The sequence below is a fragment of the Colletotrichum truncatum genome (genome assembly GCF_014235925.2).
Source record: "Colletotrichum truncatum strain CMES1059 chromosome Unknown Contig_0007, whole genome shotgun sequence".
NCBI classification, from domain to species: Eukaryota; Fungi; Ascomycota; class Sordariomycetes; order Glomerellales; family Glomerellaceae; genus Colletotrichum; species Colletotrichum truncatum.
The window spans coordinates 3,511,714-3,533,180 of record NW_027222404.1 but is presented as its reverse complement, the minus strand read 5'-3'; the positions used below and the strand labels follow the sequence as shown (position 1 = coordinate 3,533,180).

Genomic DNA, 21,467 nt, shown 5'->3' with positions numbered 1-21,467 from the left:
AGGGGTTGCCCGGGTGCGGAGATTCTCGTGTGCCTGATTAGAACGCAGAACCCGGGTCCGTGGTTCACTTTGGAAGAAAGCAAAAGACAATCTGAGAACAAGAATGGCCATGGGCTAACCTGGAGGATGGGGTGGGTAGGGTAGGTGGAGAGCTGGGCTGGGCGGTAGCGTGGTGTGCGCATGCGGGGACGCGGAGGGAGGGCATCCCCGACCCCAAAAGGGGAACGGCTTGGATCCACATCGACTGCCACCGTCGGCTGAGCGGAATCTCACAGAGCCAAGTCTGGACTGCAGTTAATAAATGTATGCGGTTCCTGACATTTTGAGTTTGGGCCGTTGTATTCTAGATTGGTCTCGGCGGATGGGCTGCATCCATGATAATGGAGTTAGCTTGGATTCTCGGCTCCGAAGTGGATTGGTTCAATACGGTGGTAGATTGCTAGGTCGAGTTGAGGAAATATCTTCCTTGTATTATATGAAATAACAAACTAAGATTTGAGGCAACAATGGTATCAAACTTAAATCCTAAAAGACCTCCCATCATACTAATACTTGGAGCCTAACAACGCTTGCCGAAGAAACTGGACCACCCGTTACATAGTGAATCTAGACAAGACAGACCAACCCTCGAAATTTGTAACAAAAGAAATAACCAAACAAGCAGATTTTACGATGCGTAAGTGTCTATACGATCACCATTTTATGGGGACTCTTCTTCTCTTCTCTTCTTCCATTTCAGGCCTTAGCTCTCTCGCCAACATACCCCTCAGCAACTTCATGACACACTATGAATACAAGTCAGTTTCAAGTCTCAAGTCGTCCTCAAGGGATAGGGAATACTCACACTTTGCAACACTTGCACTTCCCAAGATCTTCATCACAGAAACATCCCGCTCAACAACCTTCCAGAACCAACCCCTCACCTCGACAGCAACAAGCGAGTCCATGCCCAACTCGCCAACGCTGTGCTCACCCCTGACGCTCCCTTCGCCAACACCAAGGACAACTTCGAGGTACCTCGAGAAGCCCTCAACGAGAACCGTTGTAACTTCTTCAAGGCTACCGCTGTCGGAGGAAACAACAGCCTTCAACTTCTCCTTCAGGCTCTGCTTGCCCTCTCCCTCCTCCGCACTCTCGGCATCATCCTCAACTGTAAAGTGCGAGAAGCGCGGGTCTCTGTGCCAGTGCAGGGGGTTTGCGCTGTTGGGCTTGTAGCGGCTAAGTCCGGTTGTGATATCGTAAATCTGTCCCTCGACAGGGCGTCCTGTGACAATGGCTTCGAGGAACATGTGGTGGATGTCGCGCTCCGAGATAGGAGGGTATCCGTCCTTTTCGAGGAATGCATAAATATCGTTGCGCTCGCGGTGGAGAAGTCCTAGGCCGTAAATGACACCAATGTTCAAGACCGAACCAGGGAGACCACGGAGGCGACGGTTGGCCGCAAGGCCGTTCATATACTGTTCACATTTGTCAGTAAGAGGTAACAAGCCATTGTCAATGATACTCACCATGTTCGCAGCGGCATAGTTAGATTGTCCACCGTGGCCACCAGGCGCAGCGAAGGACGAGGTCATGATGAAGAACTCCATGTCAGAATCGCAAAAGATTTCGTCGAGGTTGCTGGAGCCGACAGTCTTGGGTCGCATGACGCGAGTCCAAGTATCGACATCCATCTGCGCAAAGACGCGGTCATCAAGGACCATGGCACCGTTGATGACGCCAGCAATAGGTGGCATCTCCGCGGCCAACCTCTGCTTAAAGGCGCGGACACTCTCGATGCTGGTGACATCCAGCTTCTCAATGCGCACCTCGCAGCCCTTAGCGGCAAGGTCGCCGATCCACTGAGGGTTCATGTTGGGGTTACGGCTGGCGAGCACCAAGTGACGCGCGCCGTGCTCGTAGAACAAGTTGCACAGACTCTGTCCCATGTCACGAGTAAGGCCGACGAGGACATAAGTTTTGTAAGGGCGGAGAAGCTGTGTTCCCAGAAGCGGCTTGGCGATGTGCTGTACCGTGCGGTTGGCGCGCCAGTCGAGGATCTGGAAGGGATTTCCGCTGCCGGACTGGTCCAGAATATGGGGAACGGAGACGGCATCGATGTTGGGAACTCCCATCTGGCCCTTCATACCAGTCATGTCCTCCAAGGCCTTCAGGATGGCTGACTCCCAGATATCTTCGATTTCCATGGAGTCTCCGAGGGCAACGACGTGCTCGGAAGTGAGAAGGGAGAAGCGAGAATGGTATTCACAGTTCTCGGGGAGGCAGTCAAGGATGGCCTCAGAGAGTTCGCTGCCCTCGGGAAGGAAGTCGATGATAGCGGCACCATTGGCGGGGAAGAGTGACTTGAGCTCACGGTTGCTAGCGTAAGGGTGGATGTAACGTTCGCCAGTTGACTTGCCCTTGAAGGGAGTGGTAGTACAGGCGATGACGTTGACGCCCTTGGGCTCGAACACTTCCCTCATGCAATCCAAGAGGACAGAGTCAGGCTCGAGGAGGAGAAGGGTCTGTTCCATCATATCCTCTGCCACTGACAGAGTAACGAGGTATCTCACAACAAGGCTAAGCAAAGCCTTTGGCTCCATGTTGCGATCGCCCAAGGGAAAGATGCATGAGTTAGGCACCGTGACATAAGAAGAGTTCGACTTCGTCATGGCCAGGCACTGCTCGCCATTGGATACATCCTTACCGATGCAGATGTGTGAGGCATACTTGAGACCAAAGTTGACGACCTCGACGGAGCTGTAGTTGACTTGGATGACGCTCTGATCAGGCACAATCGCGTCAAGGATCTCACCCTCAACAACGTTGGCAGTGTATACCGCCGAACCGTCCGCGGATTGAGAAGAGACAACTTCGACGCAGCTCTCCAGTGTGTTTACTTCTGAAGAGACAAGTCTGCGAGGGCAGTTGAAACGGTCGTTGCCCTCTTTCCAAGGGACCACTCTGGGGACAAGTCTGTGCCCATGCTCAATGAAAATTTCGTTCTCGTGTGTCCACAACAACTCGCCGTCCTGGGCGCCAGTACGCAGGCCCTTCATGCTCAATCGCAAGAAGGCTTCGGCAATGGCGTCAGCAGAGTCGCGTCGTGAGTCGAGGTCCAGCATTTGTAACTTCAGACTGGGGACTTCAGCGAGCATGGAGCGCGAGAAGCCGTATGTCGCGGCGTGTTCGGGGTTACCAGCGCGGGAGTTCATAGTGACCCACAAGACAACCTTCTCCGGGGCCATCAGGGCGCGGAGGAGATCAAGGCGCTCGGGAGTCATAGAGCTCATCATGGGCTCGTCCAGGTCAGCGAGGAAGACGACATTGCTGACCTCATTGAAGTAGGCGGGCTGAAGAGAATCGAGGTCGCCGACAATGTCAACCATACTGCACGCCGGAACCAACTTCTTGTGGATATTCTCAGCCAGGTCCGCTGAGTTTCCGCCAGCGCCAATGATAAGGGTGTGTCCAGATACCTTGGGAACAGAGCTGTTAAAGGGATTCAACGCAATTTGCTTTATCTCCGATTCGGCCTGTCTGACAATGAGGGAGAAGTCAGGGGCAAAAAACTGCTCGGCCTGCTTAGCCGTGCGGACAAAACCGCACTCGTCCAGCACATCAGGCCACTCTGGAGGAGTAAGTGGCTCTTGTACCCGGGTCCTCACACCAAAGGCACGGCGAAGTCTGTCTCGAAGAGGGCTCATCGACTCGTGGATAAGAATGAGGAAAGCACCAGGCTTCATGAGGCTCTGGACGTGCTTGAGTCTGTCACGCTGCTCGGGGCCCTTGATAACTGACGTGTTGAGAACCACCAAGTCGAAAGGCTGGAGAGACGCATCAGGTTCGGAATCGAGGAGCTTTGTGTGTTCGTGGTCGATCTTCTTCTTGAGTGCCTCGGGCCCGGAAAGTCTTGCGAGCAGGTTCTTCTCCGCCTCGGTGCCAATCGTGTACGACACAAACGAACCCTTGAGACCGCCAATGACATGCTCTGAAAGTCCTGCCTCGGGATCTGTCAAGCCAAGTACTCGCATGCGAGGGTACTTATGAGCAATCTGAGAGACAACGCGGCTGACATGGACTCTGAAGTGGTGCAGCTGCTTCGCCTCCTGGATAATGGTAGATATCATGGCAGGGAGGACGTCGGGCAGGTTCTCCCCCAAAAGACGGATGAACTCCAAAGCATGGTAGAAAGGCGAGTGAAGAATGAACTTTTCCAAAGACTCAGGAGTGTCGTATTTCCACGGGCTAGGAGTCTTCTCAGTCGACGGAGGCTTAGCAAGAGGTGACGTCGGGGGCGTGAAGAATGAAGGAGCAGCGCCCATCTCCTGGATGGCAGATTCATCCTGGATATAGAAACGCGCAACTCTCTCGCAGCTCTCTAGAAGGATGCGCTGCATAGCGACATCTTCGGAGGAAAGATCTGCAGAGACAATCTCATGTTCGGGGTCGAGGTCCATAACGGTGTGGAGGTAGAGCTCCTTGTCGTCTTCGGGCTTCGAGTTGGCGAAGGAAGCGACCATTAGACCCTCAACTTGGATCTCCATCTCGCCGCGCGGGTTGAAGATACTCATGTCACCTACAAACTTGGTTGTAGCGGTCTTGGTGCGGGGGATCTCCTGGGTGATGACAGAGTCAACTACCAACGATGCGCCGTCACCCGACTTGCCATCGCAAAGGGCAAGATTGAAGCGAATCTTCTCAATACTTCTAGGCAGGAAAGAAGTCCAGAGAGATTTGTCTCCTGGAGAAGCGCAAGCAGCAAATACGGAGTGGAAACAGCTGTCCAGTGTCGCTGGGCTAACGCTAAGCCCAGTGCTGTCCTGATCGTGGAACTTCTTGAGAGTGGCAGTGCAGAAGTTGTACCTGCGGTCAATGCCCTCGAGCGCGCGGAAAGGGCCGGTGTAGTCAAGACCGATATCTGACATCATCTGATAAAAGGCGTCGGTGTCTGCTGGAAGTGTCTCTGCCAAAGCTGGATCGCGCTCTGGAAGTGCACCCCTAGAAGGTTCACCGAGGTAGATGCGAAGGTTACCAGTGAAGTTCTTCTGCATCGGCGACACTCCATCGGCGTAGCAGGATGTAATAGTAAAAGCACCGTCAATGACCTTGCCTGCTAGACGTCCCTTGGTAGAAGGAGGCTGGATGCTCAAGGAGACGAGGATCTCCATTCCGTAGGTGTTTGATTCCAAGGAGATACCACTCATGAACTCAAGATCGGTCAACTCGACAACTGACGCCTGTCGGCCGTTGAGAACGGCCTTGGCCGCATCCAAAGCGAGCACACAGTAAGCGGAAGCAGGAAGTAAGGCTTGGCCCTGGAACTTGTGGTGCTGAATCCAGGGGACCGTCTCCAGCTTGAGGATGTTGCGCCATCGGAGTTCAAACTCGGTGTCGTCGCGGGTGCGAACTCCAAGCAGCTCGTGGGGTCCCTGCTCGCGGAAATGATATTGATGAGCAATGCGTGACTCGCGGTAGTGCATCTGGCTATGGTCCCAAGGGTAAGACGGAAGCTCGATCTTCGAAGACAGAACGCCGGGCTGGGTGGAGTTGGTGACGAGGGATTTCCAGTTGATAGCCTCGGGGCCAAAGTAGCACCAAGTGAAGCCCAAAAAGTCGGCAAAGGCATGTCTGTCATCCTTCTTGCGATCAAGGAGACCGGCGTACGAAAGTGCACCACCAGTTGCAGCCTTCACAGTCTGTTGAACAGGACCCTTAAGAGCAGGGTGAGGGCCAACTTCAACAGCGCAATCAAATGGTCCCTGAGAGCTCAGAGCCAGGTCAACAGCCTCGTAGAAAGATACGGCCTTGACCATGTTGTCTTTCCAGTAGGTGCCCTTGAGATTTTCGACAGTTGGCTCCGTACCGTCAGCGTAGACGCTTGAAATCCAGATCGTACCGTTGCCTTGTCTCGGGGCAATGCCGCATGCAGCCAGGCCATGCAGGTACTCTGAAGCTGGCTTTTCCATGTGAGCAGAGTGGTAAGCAGTGTCCACGACCAAGAGTCTGGCAAATTTGTTCTCTGCAGACAACTCGGTTTGCAGCGCCTTGATAGCGTCCGCGTCTCCGGACAATGTGACGCTGGAGGGTGCGTTGCTGGCAGCAACCCAAATCCGACCCTTGGTATCATCTCGCGCACACAAAGCGGAAGCCTCGGCGCGTGTCATGCCGACTGCCATCATGGCGCCTTTCTCGCCATTCTTACCACCTGCAAGATGAGCCGACATGCCTCTGTAGTAGGAAATGAGCATGGCGTCCCGCGCACTGAGCACGCCTGCAGCATAAGCAGCTGCGATCTCGCCAGAAGAGTGGCCAACAACGGTGTGGAATGAAACACCAAGGCTGGAGAGAAGGTCGATGAGGGCAATCTGAATGGCCGTGCAGAGGGGCTGGGACAGGGCGGCAATGTTGATTCGCGAGGCGTCCTCCTGGTGGATAAGCTCCTTGACTAGCGACCAAGTAGGAGGATGCGGGCAGCTCTGAAGGACATCCTCAAGCTTCTCAATGGCGTTACGGAAGATGAGACTCGAGTTGAAGAGCTCGCGGCCCATACCAGACCACTGAGCACCCTGCCCAGTGAAGATTCCAAGAATCTTAGGCTTGCTGCCGTCCAATTTGGCGCGGACGCCAAGCTCAGGGCTTGTGGAGGAGCCAACCTTGGCCAGGAGGTTGTCCAGGCTGGCGACGGCTTGGTCTCGAGATCCGGCGCTTACAGACACTCTGTAGGTCAAGGCTGAGCGACGAGAGTAGAGATTGTAAGCAACCTCGTCTGCCGATTTCTCTGTGCCAATCATGAACTCTCGGACAGATCGAACCACAGCAACAAGGGACTTCTGCGATTTGGCAGAGAGGACTAGAGGAAGATTGACGTTGGGGGCGTTTGCATCGCTTGCAACAGGGAGTAAGGTGGCAGGGATCTCAAGAGACGGGGCAAAACGCCTCGCAACTTGATCATGAATGCTTGGCTCGTATCTCTCGAGGATGGCATGCGAGTTCGTGCCACCAAATCCAAACGAGTTGACACTTCCTCGAAGGGGCTGGCCCGCTGGGGCTTGGGGCCATGGTATTAGCCTGGTTGGAATATGAAGATGCCCATAGAATGGATGCACACTCGGGTTGAGGGTTTCGAGGTGTAGGTTGGGCGGGATTGATTTATGATGCATGGAGTGCACCACTTTCAATAGACCAGCCAGCCCAGCGGCGCCCTCCGTGTGGCCAATGACTGTTTTGACAGAGCCGACAATGAGCTTCTGGCTCTCACTATCAGCGACGGCGGAAGCCTCGTTCCCGAAGAAAGCAGTAGAAATAGCCTGCGCCTCCCTAGGATCTCCTGCTTGAGTTCCTGTTCCGTGCGCCTCGAAATATTGGCAGCGGTCAGCGGGACGCTGGGAGTCCAGCCCCGACCTGCGGTATGTGTCTCTGATCAACTCAGCCTGGGCCAGAGGGTTCGGCATGGTGATACCCTGAGTACGGCCATCAGAGTTGACGCCTGTTTCTCTTACAATGCTGATGATTGTGTCTCCGTCTTTCAGGGCTTGAGAAAGTGGCTTGATGAAGAGAGCGGCGAAGCCCTCGCCGCGGGCATATCCGTCTGCGTTGACGTCCCACATTCTAGACCGCCCCGTAGGGCTGAGCATGTGGAGGCTTGATTCGGTAATAAACTGCTCGGGCGTGATCATCATGTTCGCACCGGCCACACAGGCCATCTCGCATTCGCCTGATCGGAGACTGAGGACAGCCTGGTGCAGTGCTACTAGACTTGATGAGCAGGCCGTGTCGATGGTCATCGAAGGACCTCGGAAGTTGAAGAAGTAGGATATTCTGTTGGAGAGGATGGCTCGCGAGTTTCCAGTTGCGAAGTACTGGCTGGCCGTGATATCGTCCCGCTGGCAAAGCGAGTCGTAGTCGGCAGTCATGAGACCTGCGTAAACAGCCACCTTGCGGCCAGCGTATTGGGAAAGGGTATATCCTGCAGACTCCATGGCCTCATATACGACCTCAAGAATGATTCTCTGCTGGGGATCGATAGCCTCAGCTTCTTTAGGGGTAATGTTGAAGAATCCGGCATCCCATACGCGGTGGTCTTGTTCGAGAAAGTAGCCCTGGGTGGCATTGGTGGCGCCGTGATACTCGCCATCGGGGTGGTAGAAGCCCTGCACGTTGAAACGGTTTTCAGGGACCTTTTGTGTGAGATCTCTGGGTTTCGAGAGGAGTTCCCAGAGCATAGAAGGAGTCGTGACATCGCCGGCAAACCGACACCCAGTGCCAACGATGGCAATGGGCTCGGACTGGGGAATCTTGTAGGTAGACATTGCTGTCAGGGGTATTTCTAGAATAACTATGTATTAAGGGAAGAATAAGATGGGTATAAGTGGAAGAAGGTGAGTAAGTCGATGGGGAGCGGGTGTCTAAGACGTGGGACAGATGTTTTAATTATAAAGAAGAAGAGGAATCGATGTGTGGTTGCTTCGAACAAACTGCATGATGTTGGGCGACGACTGAGAAGGGATATATAGAAAATCACTTACAAAGTGGCACGGTAGAGCCAGCGACATCAATATCGCGATATTCTCCCTCGCAACAAGGTTCGATACCATGACGCCTGTGCCCATGTTGAAAAAGCAAGGGGCAACCCGCCTCACCTAGGCTAGCACACATCCCCACGGTCGGGGGGTGGCTCGAAGAAAGGGGGTGTTTGTGGTGGGGTTTGAGGTTCGGCGTTCACGTTGGATTGAAAGGGTTGATTCGGAGTTCCATGGCCGAATGTCTCGAACGGTCGCCGGGGTATGGGGTGCACGTTCGGCGGTGGCCAGTCGCCCGGGAACGGGTTTTTTTTTTACTTATTTAGCCTTAGTCTTCAGTTTAGGATCTGATCGTTGCAGGTGCCATCGGCTTTCGGGAGGCTTGATGAAAGGCGCCTCTTCTTCAACGACGAACAACATGCGGCCTGTGTCAACTCTTAGTTGGGTGACGAGAACGGAAGACTAGCACCACAGCAATGCTAGGCTTTACTGGCTCTTCTTCAGAACCACGCGCCGGTCCGCAGCCTTGGCTAAAAGTCAATAAGTGACAATTCATAAGCATAACCTCGTGGGAAAATTGTGGTACCTGTGTATGGGCGACGTTTCTTTGTCTTGGTAGCTCTGTTTAAGCTTGGCTTGTTTCTCTCCTTCAAACAGCCACTCCTGTGCTTTTAGACATACCACGCCAAACTACATTTGTATAGGTCCGCTTAAGAGCATGGAAAATTGCGCTAAATACAATGGTATTATGTAACATTGATAATTCCCGAAATATCTTCATCCGTCCAAGAAGGACTGCATATCCTTATGTAGGTCCTTTAGCTCCTGCAACAGGCCATCTTCTTGTCTCTTTAAGGCTTGGAATGAGACATCTACTACCCCAGAGAACATAGAACTCGTGTCAAGCGCCTTTCCACCTACTGTGCTCGTCGATCTCTGAGTCGGATCTAGCGATGATGCTGCTTGCCGCATCTGCAAGAGAAACTCTTCTGCTAACTGAATCGTAAGAGACATTTGAAGTGAAGGCGTCGAATCAACCGCAAAGGAACCGACAGTGACGCCGGGAAGCTTCCAAGACTGAAACAAGTTGGCCGGCTGCAAATGTGTTAGTTGGAAGTGAATGCAGCTGAATACCCTGTGGTACATGTCGAGAAGTCGAACATATGTGGAGAGGATGAAGAGGCAAGTCGCCGGATCCGCAAGTGTGTCGAATCCCCTAGCCGACTGGTGCCTTTCGTTGTCGCTAGCGGGAGAGGCGCCTTCGATCGGTGCCATCTCCGAAAGAATCTCGGCGAAATGGCGCGAGAGTTTAAACATCTCGTCGACAGGGAACGGCGTCATCATTGCGCTGCCTTCATCGGCACTTGAGACCATAACAGATCGCCCTGGGTCTTCTGAAGGTTCGGCCTGGTGTGGTAGGCTTGAAGATAGCTCGAACAAGCGGGAGTTGATGTTTATGATCTGGGGCATCCACTCTTCTGTTGACGAGTCCCGCCCACTTGCAGCAGGCCGAAGCATAATCTGCCTCGTCCTTTGCTTCGCATACTTTCTCGTCCGTCTTGGTGGAGTGACGTCGCCCTGTGACTGGCCAGACCGAACAGACTGCCTGTACAAGCCTGGGCTGTCAAGATAGACTTGGCTGAGCGGGTCTATGTGTGGTGCTACGGGTGACGTAAATGTTGAATCTGAAGTGGTAGAGTGTGGAGGGCTCCAAGCGTGAGAAATGCCGTCTCCCGGCATCATGTCTTCCATGACTCCAGGAAAAGACTGAGGCATAGTCTGAACTGTCGTTGGGTTTGGTTGGTAGAGGCTAGATTGGCCAAAGCCAAAGTCGAAATCGGCGATATCCAACACGGCCTCTGGAGAGACAGCATGGTCTCCAAACCCAGTGGCCCTACTGGTAGAGTCACTTGCTTGAGTCTTCACAATGGCTACACGAAAATCGTCAGTAAGGGAGGGGCAAAGACATGCCAAAGACACAAGACTCACACAGTTCGGGCTGCGCAACGTGGCTCCCGCTGTTGGCCCGCTGGCGCTTGGGCGACGGAATGCTTCTTCGTACGACATCATCTGTCGAGCGCTGCTGGTGCTGTTTCCGATAGCGCAGGGAGGGGCTTGATTTGCATTGAGTCTTGAGCCTGACACATCGCTCGCAAGCTTCATCGCCGACACGCTTACAGCTGAGCTTCTGTGTATGACATCGGTCGCAGGCCTTCCGATTCGGACCGTCCATCATTGTCAGAGCCATGGTTCGGCGTTTGGCAAAACAAGAACAGATTGCGAGGATTCCAGAGTCGGGGGGCGGTGTTTAATCAAATACGCCTGGGTCCATCCAACTAAGGTAAAATTAGGAGGAATCCCTGAACAATGAGACAACTCTTTGCATCAATGCAGCAGTGTGGGCAGGGGAAAAGGTACTGTTTGTGAGATGTAGAGCAAGCAGAGAGGTGCAGGCAATGACAAACGCAGGAAGATCCATTCCTCGACTCGATTACAGCCCACTTGAAAAAGCATATGACTGCCGGGACACTGTTATTGGACAACGTCAGTTAGCCTTGAACGCCATGGTAAAACATGGCGAATATGGATGATGGCGCTGGACCTTGTCCTTTGGACTCGAATGGGATGGCATATGACTAGCTTCTGGGAGGGGGGGGGACCGTGGACTGGACTGGACCATGAACTTGACTGGGACTCTTGAAGGGTCGCCAGTAACGCTTGGTCTGACAGACGACCAATGGGCACCTCCCCGGAGGCCCAGTACGCTGGTACAGGCCTGCGTGTATTTCTTCGATCTGACCCCATAGCCATGGGATTGAAGGACGATGCCTGAAAAAAGAAAAGAAGAGAAAAAAAACACACACAGCTAGTCTGAGGGCATGCTGAGCTGGGCCCCGTATCTGTGCTTCGAGCCTACGCTGGGGCTGCACCTGGAACATCAAGGGTCGGTTGCAAGGGGTCTAAAAATCCACCAGGGTCCCTGTCGTGGAGCTCATGAAACATCAAAAAACGAAATGCCAATCGAGAAATTAAACCGATACGGTATAGCGAACGACAAAGAAAGAATTGGGGAGTGAATAAAGACTTTGAGAAATTTGTTCACAGCAGCCCATGTCCGCCAGGCGTGGCGTCTATCCGGCCTGACCCTCTAACCTACGTCTCGAGGTTGCTCCCACCACTGTACGGTATGACCCAGGCGGCCGATGGGGTCGACAGAGACCACCAGCCATACAGAACTGACTGAAGAGGGTGACTGTGAGAACTGAGTGCCAAGACTAGGCTGGTAATTAGGACACTGGTACTGCACCATGGCTTGCTATTGTCGTCCCTCGCTTCGAATGCCTTCTTGGAGTACGGTGCAGACGCGGTGCGGTGAGCATCTGTTCTGAAACGGAGAGCCTAGCTAGTCTCGAGAGCGAGGCATGGTAGGGATAGCTCGCGCATACGGAACAGCATAATAACGGCCAGAGCTGGCTCTCGCGTCCTCTATCATTACGTTGTTCTCCTCCTTTATGGAAGGCTTGTTGTGAATCGGGTCGTACACTGCTAGGTAAGTTCATATATCAATGATAGCCGTATCAGCATCCGCAGCATGGCCGATGAAGACGCCATTTGTTGAGGGCAGCCCTGAAATAACATGTCCCCCGGGCGACTCGGATGCTAACGATGGCTTAGTTGGCACGACTATAAGGGGCCCGGATAAGTGGATGGTCAAAGAATTGCAAGTTTGGGCACCAAAATGTTGACTGAGATGTCATCTGGGAATGTTTGCCTGACCTGACACCGATAGCAGGGGTCGGAGGTTGTTAGGCTTGTTTGCTCGATTGTTTGCCTGGCTTTGTTTGCTCAAATTCCTCCTTTACCAAGCTGGTTCCGGCAACCCGGTCCTGCCAGGATACCCCGTGCTTTTCTCCATATGCAAAGGCAGCAATATCTCTCGCTGGCGAACGCTGATCTAGAGTGGCAGCCATATCGAGAAATAGCGGGATAAGATTGGCTAAGACCACACCTAAGATGAGAGAAGACCTTTCCGGGTCCAACAAGGTGAGTCTGCTTGCCTTAGCTTTGCCTCCCACGACAGAGTTGGGGCATAATGAGCAGAGCTACCCCCAAGATTGGCGAATGAGAGTTCTAGTGACAGCATCTTCATTGAAGGAAAAAGCAATGTCGTGGACAACTAAGCAGTCATAGGAACAACCTACGGTGCGCTAGGAGACAACCATGCACCGAATGGCCGTTGGAAAGGGCCCGTTATGGATCGAGGAAGTTAGATCGACAAGGATACGGCCGAGAGCATGGCAGGAAGGCGCCGTCTCTTTGTCGTGCGGGAAGGCCAAGTAAGAGAGCATAATTGACGGGCACGAGTGACTGTGAAGCCATGGGCGAGGTTGGTGATGGGCTGCGCGCAAGAGCATGGTTCGTTGAAACGCCTCTGAATGTGAGGAACACACATTCCATTCAACTGATGCCGGATCGGGAAAGCTGCAGGTCTAGCGCCATGTGCCGAGTGGCTGAGGATGATGAGAAGCTAAGACCTAGTAGGGTATGGTGCACACTGGACGCTACCCCTCAAGCCAGATCAGACCCCAGCGTGGCTGGCATCCGCAAGACCAACTGCAAATCCGGATGGAAGAGGGGTTAAACCACAAGACTATGACGAAAGACAGAAGAAGTGGACCGGCGTGTTGTGACAAAGCTGTGGCTCGGGAAAAAGAGTGCAATTGAATTTATGCACACCTTCTTAAAGGGGGTAGACGAAGGGGTAGAAACAGAGAGTTCGGCGATGCTGGCTGTGGGACTGATTATTTGGCATACGCCTCGATGCCCTGATTTGAGAGACATTTGCGTGCGGGTACTGACTTCACCCAAGGGCAGGGACTCCCGAAAAAGGTACGAGAACCTGGTTTCTGCCCACAAGAATGGACAGGCGGATGTGTCCGCGTTACGCAGACCCGGGCTCATGACAGTCTCCTGAAGGCCGACCCGCCAGGATCCCACGTGAAAATGTCGTAGCACTCACTGTACAACCAACGCCGACTGCGTCCACTGCGTTGTTACCATTTTCTTTACCATAGGCGTCGTGTAACACCGGATGACGCCGCACACTTTAATTTTTATTTTTTTTCCCATCCAGTTAAGGTGTGATGTCTTTGGTTGTTGTATAATGTGTCAGTCGAGCAAGGCGGACGAAGCCTTTGTTTTTTTGTTTTTTGTTTCTATTCTTTGGTGCATGTTCCGATTCCCAAGTGAGTCGAAAGCGGCCGTATGCAGTTATATTTGAGTAATAACACAGCATAGCGTAGCAATCAAGGATGATGCAGCAACGGAGGCCCCATCCCACGGAATGAACATCAGGCCATCCAGTACCCCGTGCTGGTTAAACGCGACTCAGGATCATTTGGAAGATGTAGCGCGACAACTTCAAGGACTACTCGCCTGGTAGTATGTAAGGTGTATTTTTAAGGTAGTCGATGTTGGGTTACGTCGCATCATGACAGCAGCCCTCCCTTTCGGACTTGGCTTTTCGTCTATCGATTCGCTGAATCTTGAACCCATGCATGGCCTAAATTCTTCAGCCCCGGCACAAGTGGGAACTCTAGGCCAATGCAATACGACGCCAGAGGACCATATGGGCGGCTACTTGCAATACCGGCGGGGGGTTTGCCTTCAAAAGAGGTTCGCTGACGTTGATTGACAGCGGCTGGGTGCATACTGGCAACTAGTTTCCGGGACGAAGATTTTGGAGCTGCACAGGAAGCTGAGCAGTCTTGCATTCGACTGGATATGGGGACGTTGAAACTTCTGAACTAGACGCATGGGTTTCTGGGACACGGAGGCATCAATCAATCCAGATCTGACGAAAAATGCGAGGGATCGGCTGGAGTACGACCATGGGGGGGAAACCCACAAGGCGTGTGAATAGCATCAAAAGCAGTCCAGTCCAATTCAGTCCAGTTCATTTTGGGTCAGGTGGACGCTGAATTTCCTCGTGATAGAAAATGATGAGCTCGGGGGTGGGTAGATCTTGGCTCCTGGCATTCCACAGCTGTTATCGCGTGCTCTAGGAGACGAGTGAAAGAGAAGGGGGGAGTAGTACTCCGTACGGATATGGCAGCTGAGGACAGTGAGCTGGGGAATGCCAGTGACTCTTCCAGAACTCTGGCCCTCTCATCTATCCCAGATCGCTTCTCTCTTCTTCTTGACCCCTGGAATGACACTGATGAGCAACGACCGAGACGAGGTGAGACAGACTGTCAGAGGTCCGGTCCATCCCGGAGAAGTTCCGGCGATCCAGCGGTGCTACGATATGATATACCAAATATGACGGCGGCCATGCCGTTGAGACCTTAGCGTGAGCTGCAAGAGGTGTGCGAGGGATAGCGATCTGCTTATCCGGAGTGTGCTTCAAGGCCCCGATTGGACCAAACGACGAGAGGCGAAGAGGGGGGAAAAAAGAATAAACGAGGAAGAAGAAGAAACGAAGGCGAGAAGAAAATTTTGGTGGTCCCAGATCGATGGAATTCTCCCGGCTGAGCTTCCCCCCAACCCCAAGTCCTTGTCGTGTCCCCTGTCCGCATCTGCTGCAAGGAAAGAAAGCCTAAGAGAAGCAGGGCAAGGGATGCACTGGCACTGGATATCCGAGCAAAGGATGGAGCATCATGGGTCAGAGCTTGGCGTAATGAAGAAGGAAGAGGAAAAGAGGGATCTTTTGACAAAGAATTAACAAATCAGGAGTGGAAAGGTAAAGGAATTAGCAAGGAGGGGAATGTGGCAGGTATCTGTACAAAGTAACACAAAATGAAAAAAAAAAAAAAAAAAAAAAGGACAGAATGGAAGAAATGTCAAGACGGGGAGAACGGGAAGGAGGTTCCCGGACGAGGGGGAGGGCCCCTTCCGATAAACTACGCGGGTAGGTACATTAGGTGATGGGTACTCCGTAGGGAAGGCGGGATCTAAACGGCGCCCTTGTTGCTGGCACTTGCCCTTCTGTCGGGGGTTGTACCTGCCCGTCCTGCCCGTCTTGCCGTTCCTGCCCGTCCTGCTCTCTGCCCGTCTCGTCCGTTATGGGGTTGCCCCACCCTACTATAAGATAGCTCAAAGTCCCGTATCGGAAGGCGGCCTCTTCCCATACGCGCTTTCCCTTTTAGTTGGACCTCAGTGCCGGCTGGTCGGCGCTCCGGCTCCCCGGGGCACGTGGTCTCACCCATAATGGTCCGAGGTGAACCCCTGGGCCGATCCAGCATTTTATTGACCCAACGATCCCCCAAAAGGAGGCGTCTTGTTTACCCTGGCTGCCCTGCTTACTCTGACTTCACCACCATCACCTCGGGCTTGGGACCATCGATGTCTCCCTACAGCATGTACTTGCCCCTGCGGCCGGGCTGAGTTTTGGTCAGCTCTCATATTGGACGGCATCACGGAATCACGGAATCGCTGTCCGTACCCAACCCAATGGGGGGGGAGGAGACCTGAATCTTGCATCCGCGGCGTCGATATCGATGACGATCTAGGATCTGAAGTTACAGCCGGGCCATGCACGTTTACGGGACTGGATCGCCGGGATCTTTCTCTCCCCCCTTCACCCCAGCTCTGAACCCCCCCCTCCCCCTCGAGCCAAATGCACGATGCGCAACATCCTTGGTGGGAATCAATCATCATCTATCTTTTCTCCTCCCTGCTTCGTCTCAATTGCCCTGCCGGAATCTCTGCCGGATTCCCGCCCGCCGGGGAAAGAGGCAACCGATGCCGCATCTTTGCGTCCTGCGGGCCTGCGAATCATCGTCACCAAATGCAATGCACGACGTCGCGCGTCCGAAGCAAAAGCTACGGCTACCTCTTTTTGTTAGCGCTGAAAATAAGAAACTTTCACTTCTTAAGGAATGATACGAAAATTTTCTCATTCGTGTTACCTTACCCATTTTATTTTTGGTCACTGTCAGCGCGCGTTGTGCCCTTCTTCACGGGTATGCCCACTTCGCCACCTACCCGCCTCCGGCTGGATTTCTCCGAGCCAGGCGTCAAACGGTGAGCGTCACAATGGACGCATTAAGAAAACGAGTAGCACGAACGATTTGCTTGGTTGCTGTACCCCAAGCATACTAGTCCGAGAAGGGATAATGCTTTCTGTGTGGCGGCGTTCGATAGGTAAGGAACAGAGCACAAGCGTTGAGCCTCGTCGAAACTTGTCATCGTGTCGTCTCTTGTCACTTTTCCGACGTCGATATCAACTTCATTCTGCTTGCGTCTCATCTAGTTGCTACACGATGGGGCTCGATCTCGATTCTAGAAGCCCAGTTTTTCAACTTTTGTTATGCATCTTGAAAATTTTTTCATTGTGACAGAACTTTTTCTGCGTGCAAAAAAGAACCAGAAGATGTTGCCTCGAAATGGCACGGTCGTCGAAAAAGAAAGCCTCAACTCCAACGCCTTGCTGAACCGAGGGAGAGCCAAGTCATACAACCAAGACGATGAGGAATTCCCCTCTCCACGTTTGGGTAGGGGAAAAAAAAGGAAACGAACGCTCAGCATTTTTAATTTTTAATTTTTCTTTGGTCACTCATACGAGATCTGGCACAGAGAAAGCTTTCAATTTTTCTTCCCACAAACTCCAAACGTTTGAAAGAGAGGTATCTGTCTATCTGTACATCCAAAGCAAGGCGCGCGCCGACGTGAAAAAAAAACAAAAACAAAAAACCCAAACCATGCTCCAACAAGCCCACAACCCCGCCAATGCTTCATCCCTTCGCAAGATCCTGGTCTTTCCCAGCCATCGGGTCTTTTTCCTCCATCCCATTGTCTGACCTCTGGACCCAGAACTCAAATCAGGAAACTTTGCATTCTTATCCTTACTGCTCGACGTCACCAGTCGCAAAAAGCTCCAGCTTGACTCTCTCCCTCTCGACGCCGAGGCCTTCGAGCACGAGTCTCACCTTGAGCATCCAATCCCGAGGTCCGCAGATAAAGTACTCGGTGCGCTTGTCGCCGAGACCAAGGTCCTCGGCAGGCAGCTTCTTGAGATCAAGCTGCTCTCCAAAGTCGTACTCCTGTCCCTTCTGGTCGCCCTCCTTGACCTCCTTCAAGAAGATGTGAGCGCTGACGTTATCCCTCTTGCGGGTCAGGTCCCGGACTTCCTTTGCAAAGACGAGGTTGGAGCTGTTGCGCGCCGCGTGCACCCACTTGACGGGTCTGTTGGGGGTCTTGCTCTCGGGGCTCAGCACCGTCTGGAGGATGGCCATCAACGGCGTCGCGCCGACGCCGGCGGACAGCAGCACCAGCGGGACGTCGGCCTTCTCGGCCTGCTTGACGTCGAGGAAGAACTCGCCCTGCGGGTGCGACACCTCGACCTCGTCGCCGACGTGGTACTCGTTGTGCAGCTTGTTGGAGATCAGGCCGGTCACGAGGCCGCTGCCGACATCTTCGGCCTTTGCGTCGAGGACGGTCGTCTCGCGCTTGACGCTGATGCGGTAGTACTCGCCGGCGTTGTGGGCCTCGCTCAAGCTGTACTGTCTCGGCTGGGTGATGCCGCCGAGCTCGGGCACGGGGACCTGGACGGAGATGTACTGTCCAGGGAGGTAGTCGGGCAGCGGCAGCTTGCCGTCGGAGGGGGCGAGGTAGAAGCTGGTGACGGCGTCGGACTCGTCGATGCGGCGGATGATCTTGAACTTGCGCCAGTTGGTCCAGGTCCCGGCCTCGGTGTACATCTCCTTCTCGCGGTTGATGAAGACATCGGCGAGCTGGGCGTAGGCGGCGGTCCAGGCCTCGGCGATCTCGGGGGTGAGGGCATCGCCCAAGACCTCGCCGATGGCCTTCATGAGGTGGTGGCCGACAATGTCGTAATGCTCGGGGCGGATGTAAAGCGAGGCATGCTTGTGTGCGATGCGCTCGATGGCGCCCTTGAGCTTGGGGAGATCGTCAATGTAGGTGGCGTAGGCAAGGACGGAGTTGGCGAGGGCGCGGGGCTGCTCGCCGTTGGCCTGGTTGCGCAAGCTGAAGACGTTCTTGAGGTTGGGGTTGGTGTCGATCATGTCCTTGTAGAAGAGGGTGGTGATGGTCTCGCCGTGCACCTTGAGGACAGGCGCAGTGGACTTGACGATGTTGATCTGGTCTTGAGTGAGGCCCATTCTGGCGGCTGAGGTGGCAAATGAGCGGTTGATGAGGCGCTGAGTGATTGATGTGCGAGCCAAGTTTGGCAGAAGAAGACGAGATGTTTTGGAAAAGGCAGACATCTACCGGATGAAGTGGTTGATGCAAAAGTATGATGCTGAGGCGAGTGTGCTCAGCTAACTTTTATCTGTTTTATTTTTTTGGTCTGATGTTTTTTTTGGCTTGGATCTGTTCGAGTGCGAACAAGACTTGTCGTTGGATGGGTTGGGATGATACACCTTGTCTTCTTTTTACTCTATACTGTTCTCTTCTCTTCGGTTTCAGATGGCGGGAGCATCGGGCGGTATATATCCAGTTCGAGTTCGTCACAGGGCGCGTCATCGGGCGTTTTGCGCGACAAACTGGAACCCTTGAACTCTGTTCCACCCGCATTGCATCGAACGACACATGAGCTCCCGGGATTGACAAATATCGAGACCCTCAGTGGCCCGTCCAATCCGTCATTGCTGGCAAGGGCGCTCCACGCCTCCGCTCCGGAGACTAAACCCCGGAGGTCGAAAAGTGAAGGGGATAAATTATGGGCATCCCGTAACATCTTCTTGCCGTGGCCTGACATCGGACTATCGTAGATCTTTGCATCTCCGCGGCGCCGTGACGTGCGGCCGGGCCCACCCCTGTTTATCGGCTAGTGTGGTAGATCGCCCTTTTCTCTCTCTCTTGTTTTTTTCCCCATTCGCTTTTCTATACTACCTACCCAGTACATTGCCTATACATAACACACTACTAACACTACTACTAACACTGGGGGCGGGCGGCAATCCCACCGGCACAACCGCCTAATTGATTGTGTGCAATTGGGGCTGAATGTGCTACGTAGGTGGTAGTAAATTTTTTTTTTCTCTTCTGTTTTCCAAATTCCTATTTTTGGCGGAAAACCCTCCCGCCGGCTACTCCATTTTCAGGGATCCAACGGCCCCCGTGAGGGTTTATCTTCATATTACGCGGATGACTGTTGCCATTGCATTGCATAGTCATGGCCCAAATCTATGTTGTCACGGTCCACTTTGGATATTACAATAGAGTGCTAGGTTTACTTTGTCAAGAAAGCAGCTTCACATGCCAGGCTGGCATTGCATTCGTTTTTTTGTTTTTTTTTCCTTGCTAACCCTCTGGGTCCAGCAGGATGCAAATGCAAATGCAAGATCTCTGAAACCCACAGTCTGAGAGCTGGTACATGACTATCACGCGTACATGAAGATGACGAACAACACACGACTCCGCTCCGTAGTAGGAATCAACTCGGTTTCTCTCATCTTTCAACAGAAAGAGCAGACGAATAGGCTTGTAGGAAACAAATAACGCGCTGTTGTGAGGTTAAGAGCCTCGTCCGTGTGTTACACTGGTTCCAACCCCGAGACTTAAGCCTCCCCTCCCGCTAAAAGCCTGTAGCGTTTTGTTTCTAATCCCTAAAGGCGTCGGTGACATGCCACATGGAGGCCCAGACACCATTTTTTTGCCTGTGCCACATGACATCTCCGCGGGTGGTTACTGACGTAGTAAACTTACCGGCCAAACCCGCGTACCCAACGCACTGGGTTCCTTCGCTTCCCAACTCATGTCGGTACTTGCACTGGCCCTACGCCCTATGGGATGAGCAAGCTAGGTTCCATGACCAGTTTCTAGGACCAGTGCCTGTTCCAGTTCCCAGGTGGAAGGGGGGGTGGAGGGGGGTAAAAGGGTTTACAGGAGGGGTGGGCGCGTAACGACACAAGACAAGACAGAAATGTCGCTATGCCATGCCAGATAACCCGCGCAAGGTACTCGGTAAACCTGTCCTGATTTCTCAAGGGGAACGACTCGAGCGAGAGGTGATTTGCGAGTCGAAATGCAAGACAAATGTCGCACCGCCACTCCCGCCCTCAACAGCATGGCAGCCACTCGACGTAACGTTCGTAGGATATCTGAAAGCCCCCCCCTTTGGAAAAACAACGTTGAAAATGTCCCTGTTTTGTCCCTGACACACAACAACAACAACAACAAATGGGGTTAAGTCCTAGTTAGGTATCTCAGTCTAGACTAAACTCATTCCCCATTGCATGGTGACTATTGCTCGGCACTCCCCGCGGCTGAGGGAAAAAGGGAATCAGTCATCTGGTTCCATGGACAAGGTATCCGGAGATGCTTCAACTCAATAATCTTGGAAAACATGCCGTAATAAACCGAAAGGAGTAAAAATACCACTCAAACCACATGCTGAAGAAAAAAAATGACAATGCGAGAATGCGAGAAAAAAAAAAAAACACCTCGCTTGGTGCCCCGCGATGCCGATGGGATGGGCTCACCTCAGCGACAGAAGCCATGACAGAACCTGGCCTGATCAACCCCCAAGCGAAGCGGAAGCGCCCTGGCAGTACCGTCTTTAGTCTAGTGGTATTTTCTAAGAGTTCCCTCCCCCTCAAGGGTCATGCAACCACTCAGCCCTGGAAAACTGGGAGCCCAGCCCCAGCGGCCCGGCTTTGTGCCTGGATTTTTCTCGGTGATGCGGGTGCCGTTTTTTTCGTTTTTTTTTTTTTTTTTTTTTTTTTTTTTTTAGCGACATTTTAGAGGGGGAAGAGGGAGGATGAAAAAGGCCCAAAACCAGTAATAGTGGCACCCCCCTAGGCTGCCCTAGAGAAACGGGAAAGACCGACCTAACCCACACTGCCACGCGACTGCCGCCGCCAACAGGAACGCTGACATAATGCACTTTGGCCTTATGTAATCCAAGAGGAATTCCCGGGACCGGAAGCAAATTACCACAATTGTCGCCCTCACATCCCCCTTCACTTCCACCAAAATCACAACCCGGTCTTCCCCGTCTCC

General features: G+C 53.1%; 3 protein-coding genes across 3 annotated transcripts; all 3 read right to left on the bottom strand.

The window, feature by feature from the left end:
- Positions 1 to 735: 735 nt before the first annotated feature.
- CTRU02_211387 (hybrid nrps pks) lies at positions 736 to 8,291 on the bottom strand (the record flags this gene model as incomplete). Its single annotated transcript, XM_036720410.1, has 3 exons — positions 736 to 785; positions 845 to 1,457; positions 1,509 to 8,291. The coding sequence occupies 3 exons, from the start codon at positions 8,289 to 8,291 to the stop codon at positions 736 to 738; spliced, it is 7,446 nt and encodes a 2,481-aa protein (XP_036588153.1).
- Positions 8,292 to 9,278: 987 nt separating this feature from the next.
- Positions 9,279 to 10,749, bottom strand: CTRU02_211386 (uncharacterized protein; the record flags this gene model as incomplete). The annotated part of the gene is made up of 2 exons (XM_036720409.1): positions 9,279 to 10,432; positions 10,491 to 10,749. The coding sequence occupies 2 exons, from the start codon at positions 10,747 to 10,749 to the stop codon at positions 9,279 to 9,281; spliced, it is 1,413 nt and encodes a 470-aa protein (XP_036588152.1).
- Positions 10,750 to 17,347: 6,598 nt separating this feature from the next.
- Positions 17,348 to 18,622, bottom strand: CTRU02_211385 (globin; the record flags this gene model as incomplete). The annotated part of the gene is made up of 1 exon (XM_036720407.1): positions 17,348 to 18,622. One exon carries the CDS (start codon positions 18,620 to 18,622, stop codon positions 17,348 to 17,350), a length of 1,275 nt encoding a protein of 424 aa, XP_036588150.1.
- Between the last annotated feature and the right edge of the window lie 2,845 nt (positions 18,623 to 21,467).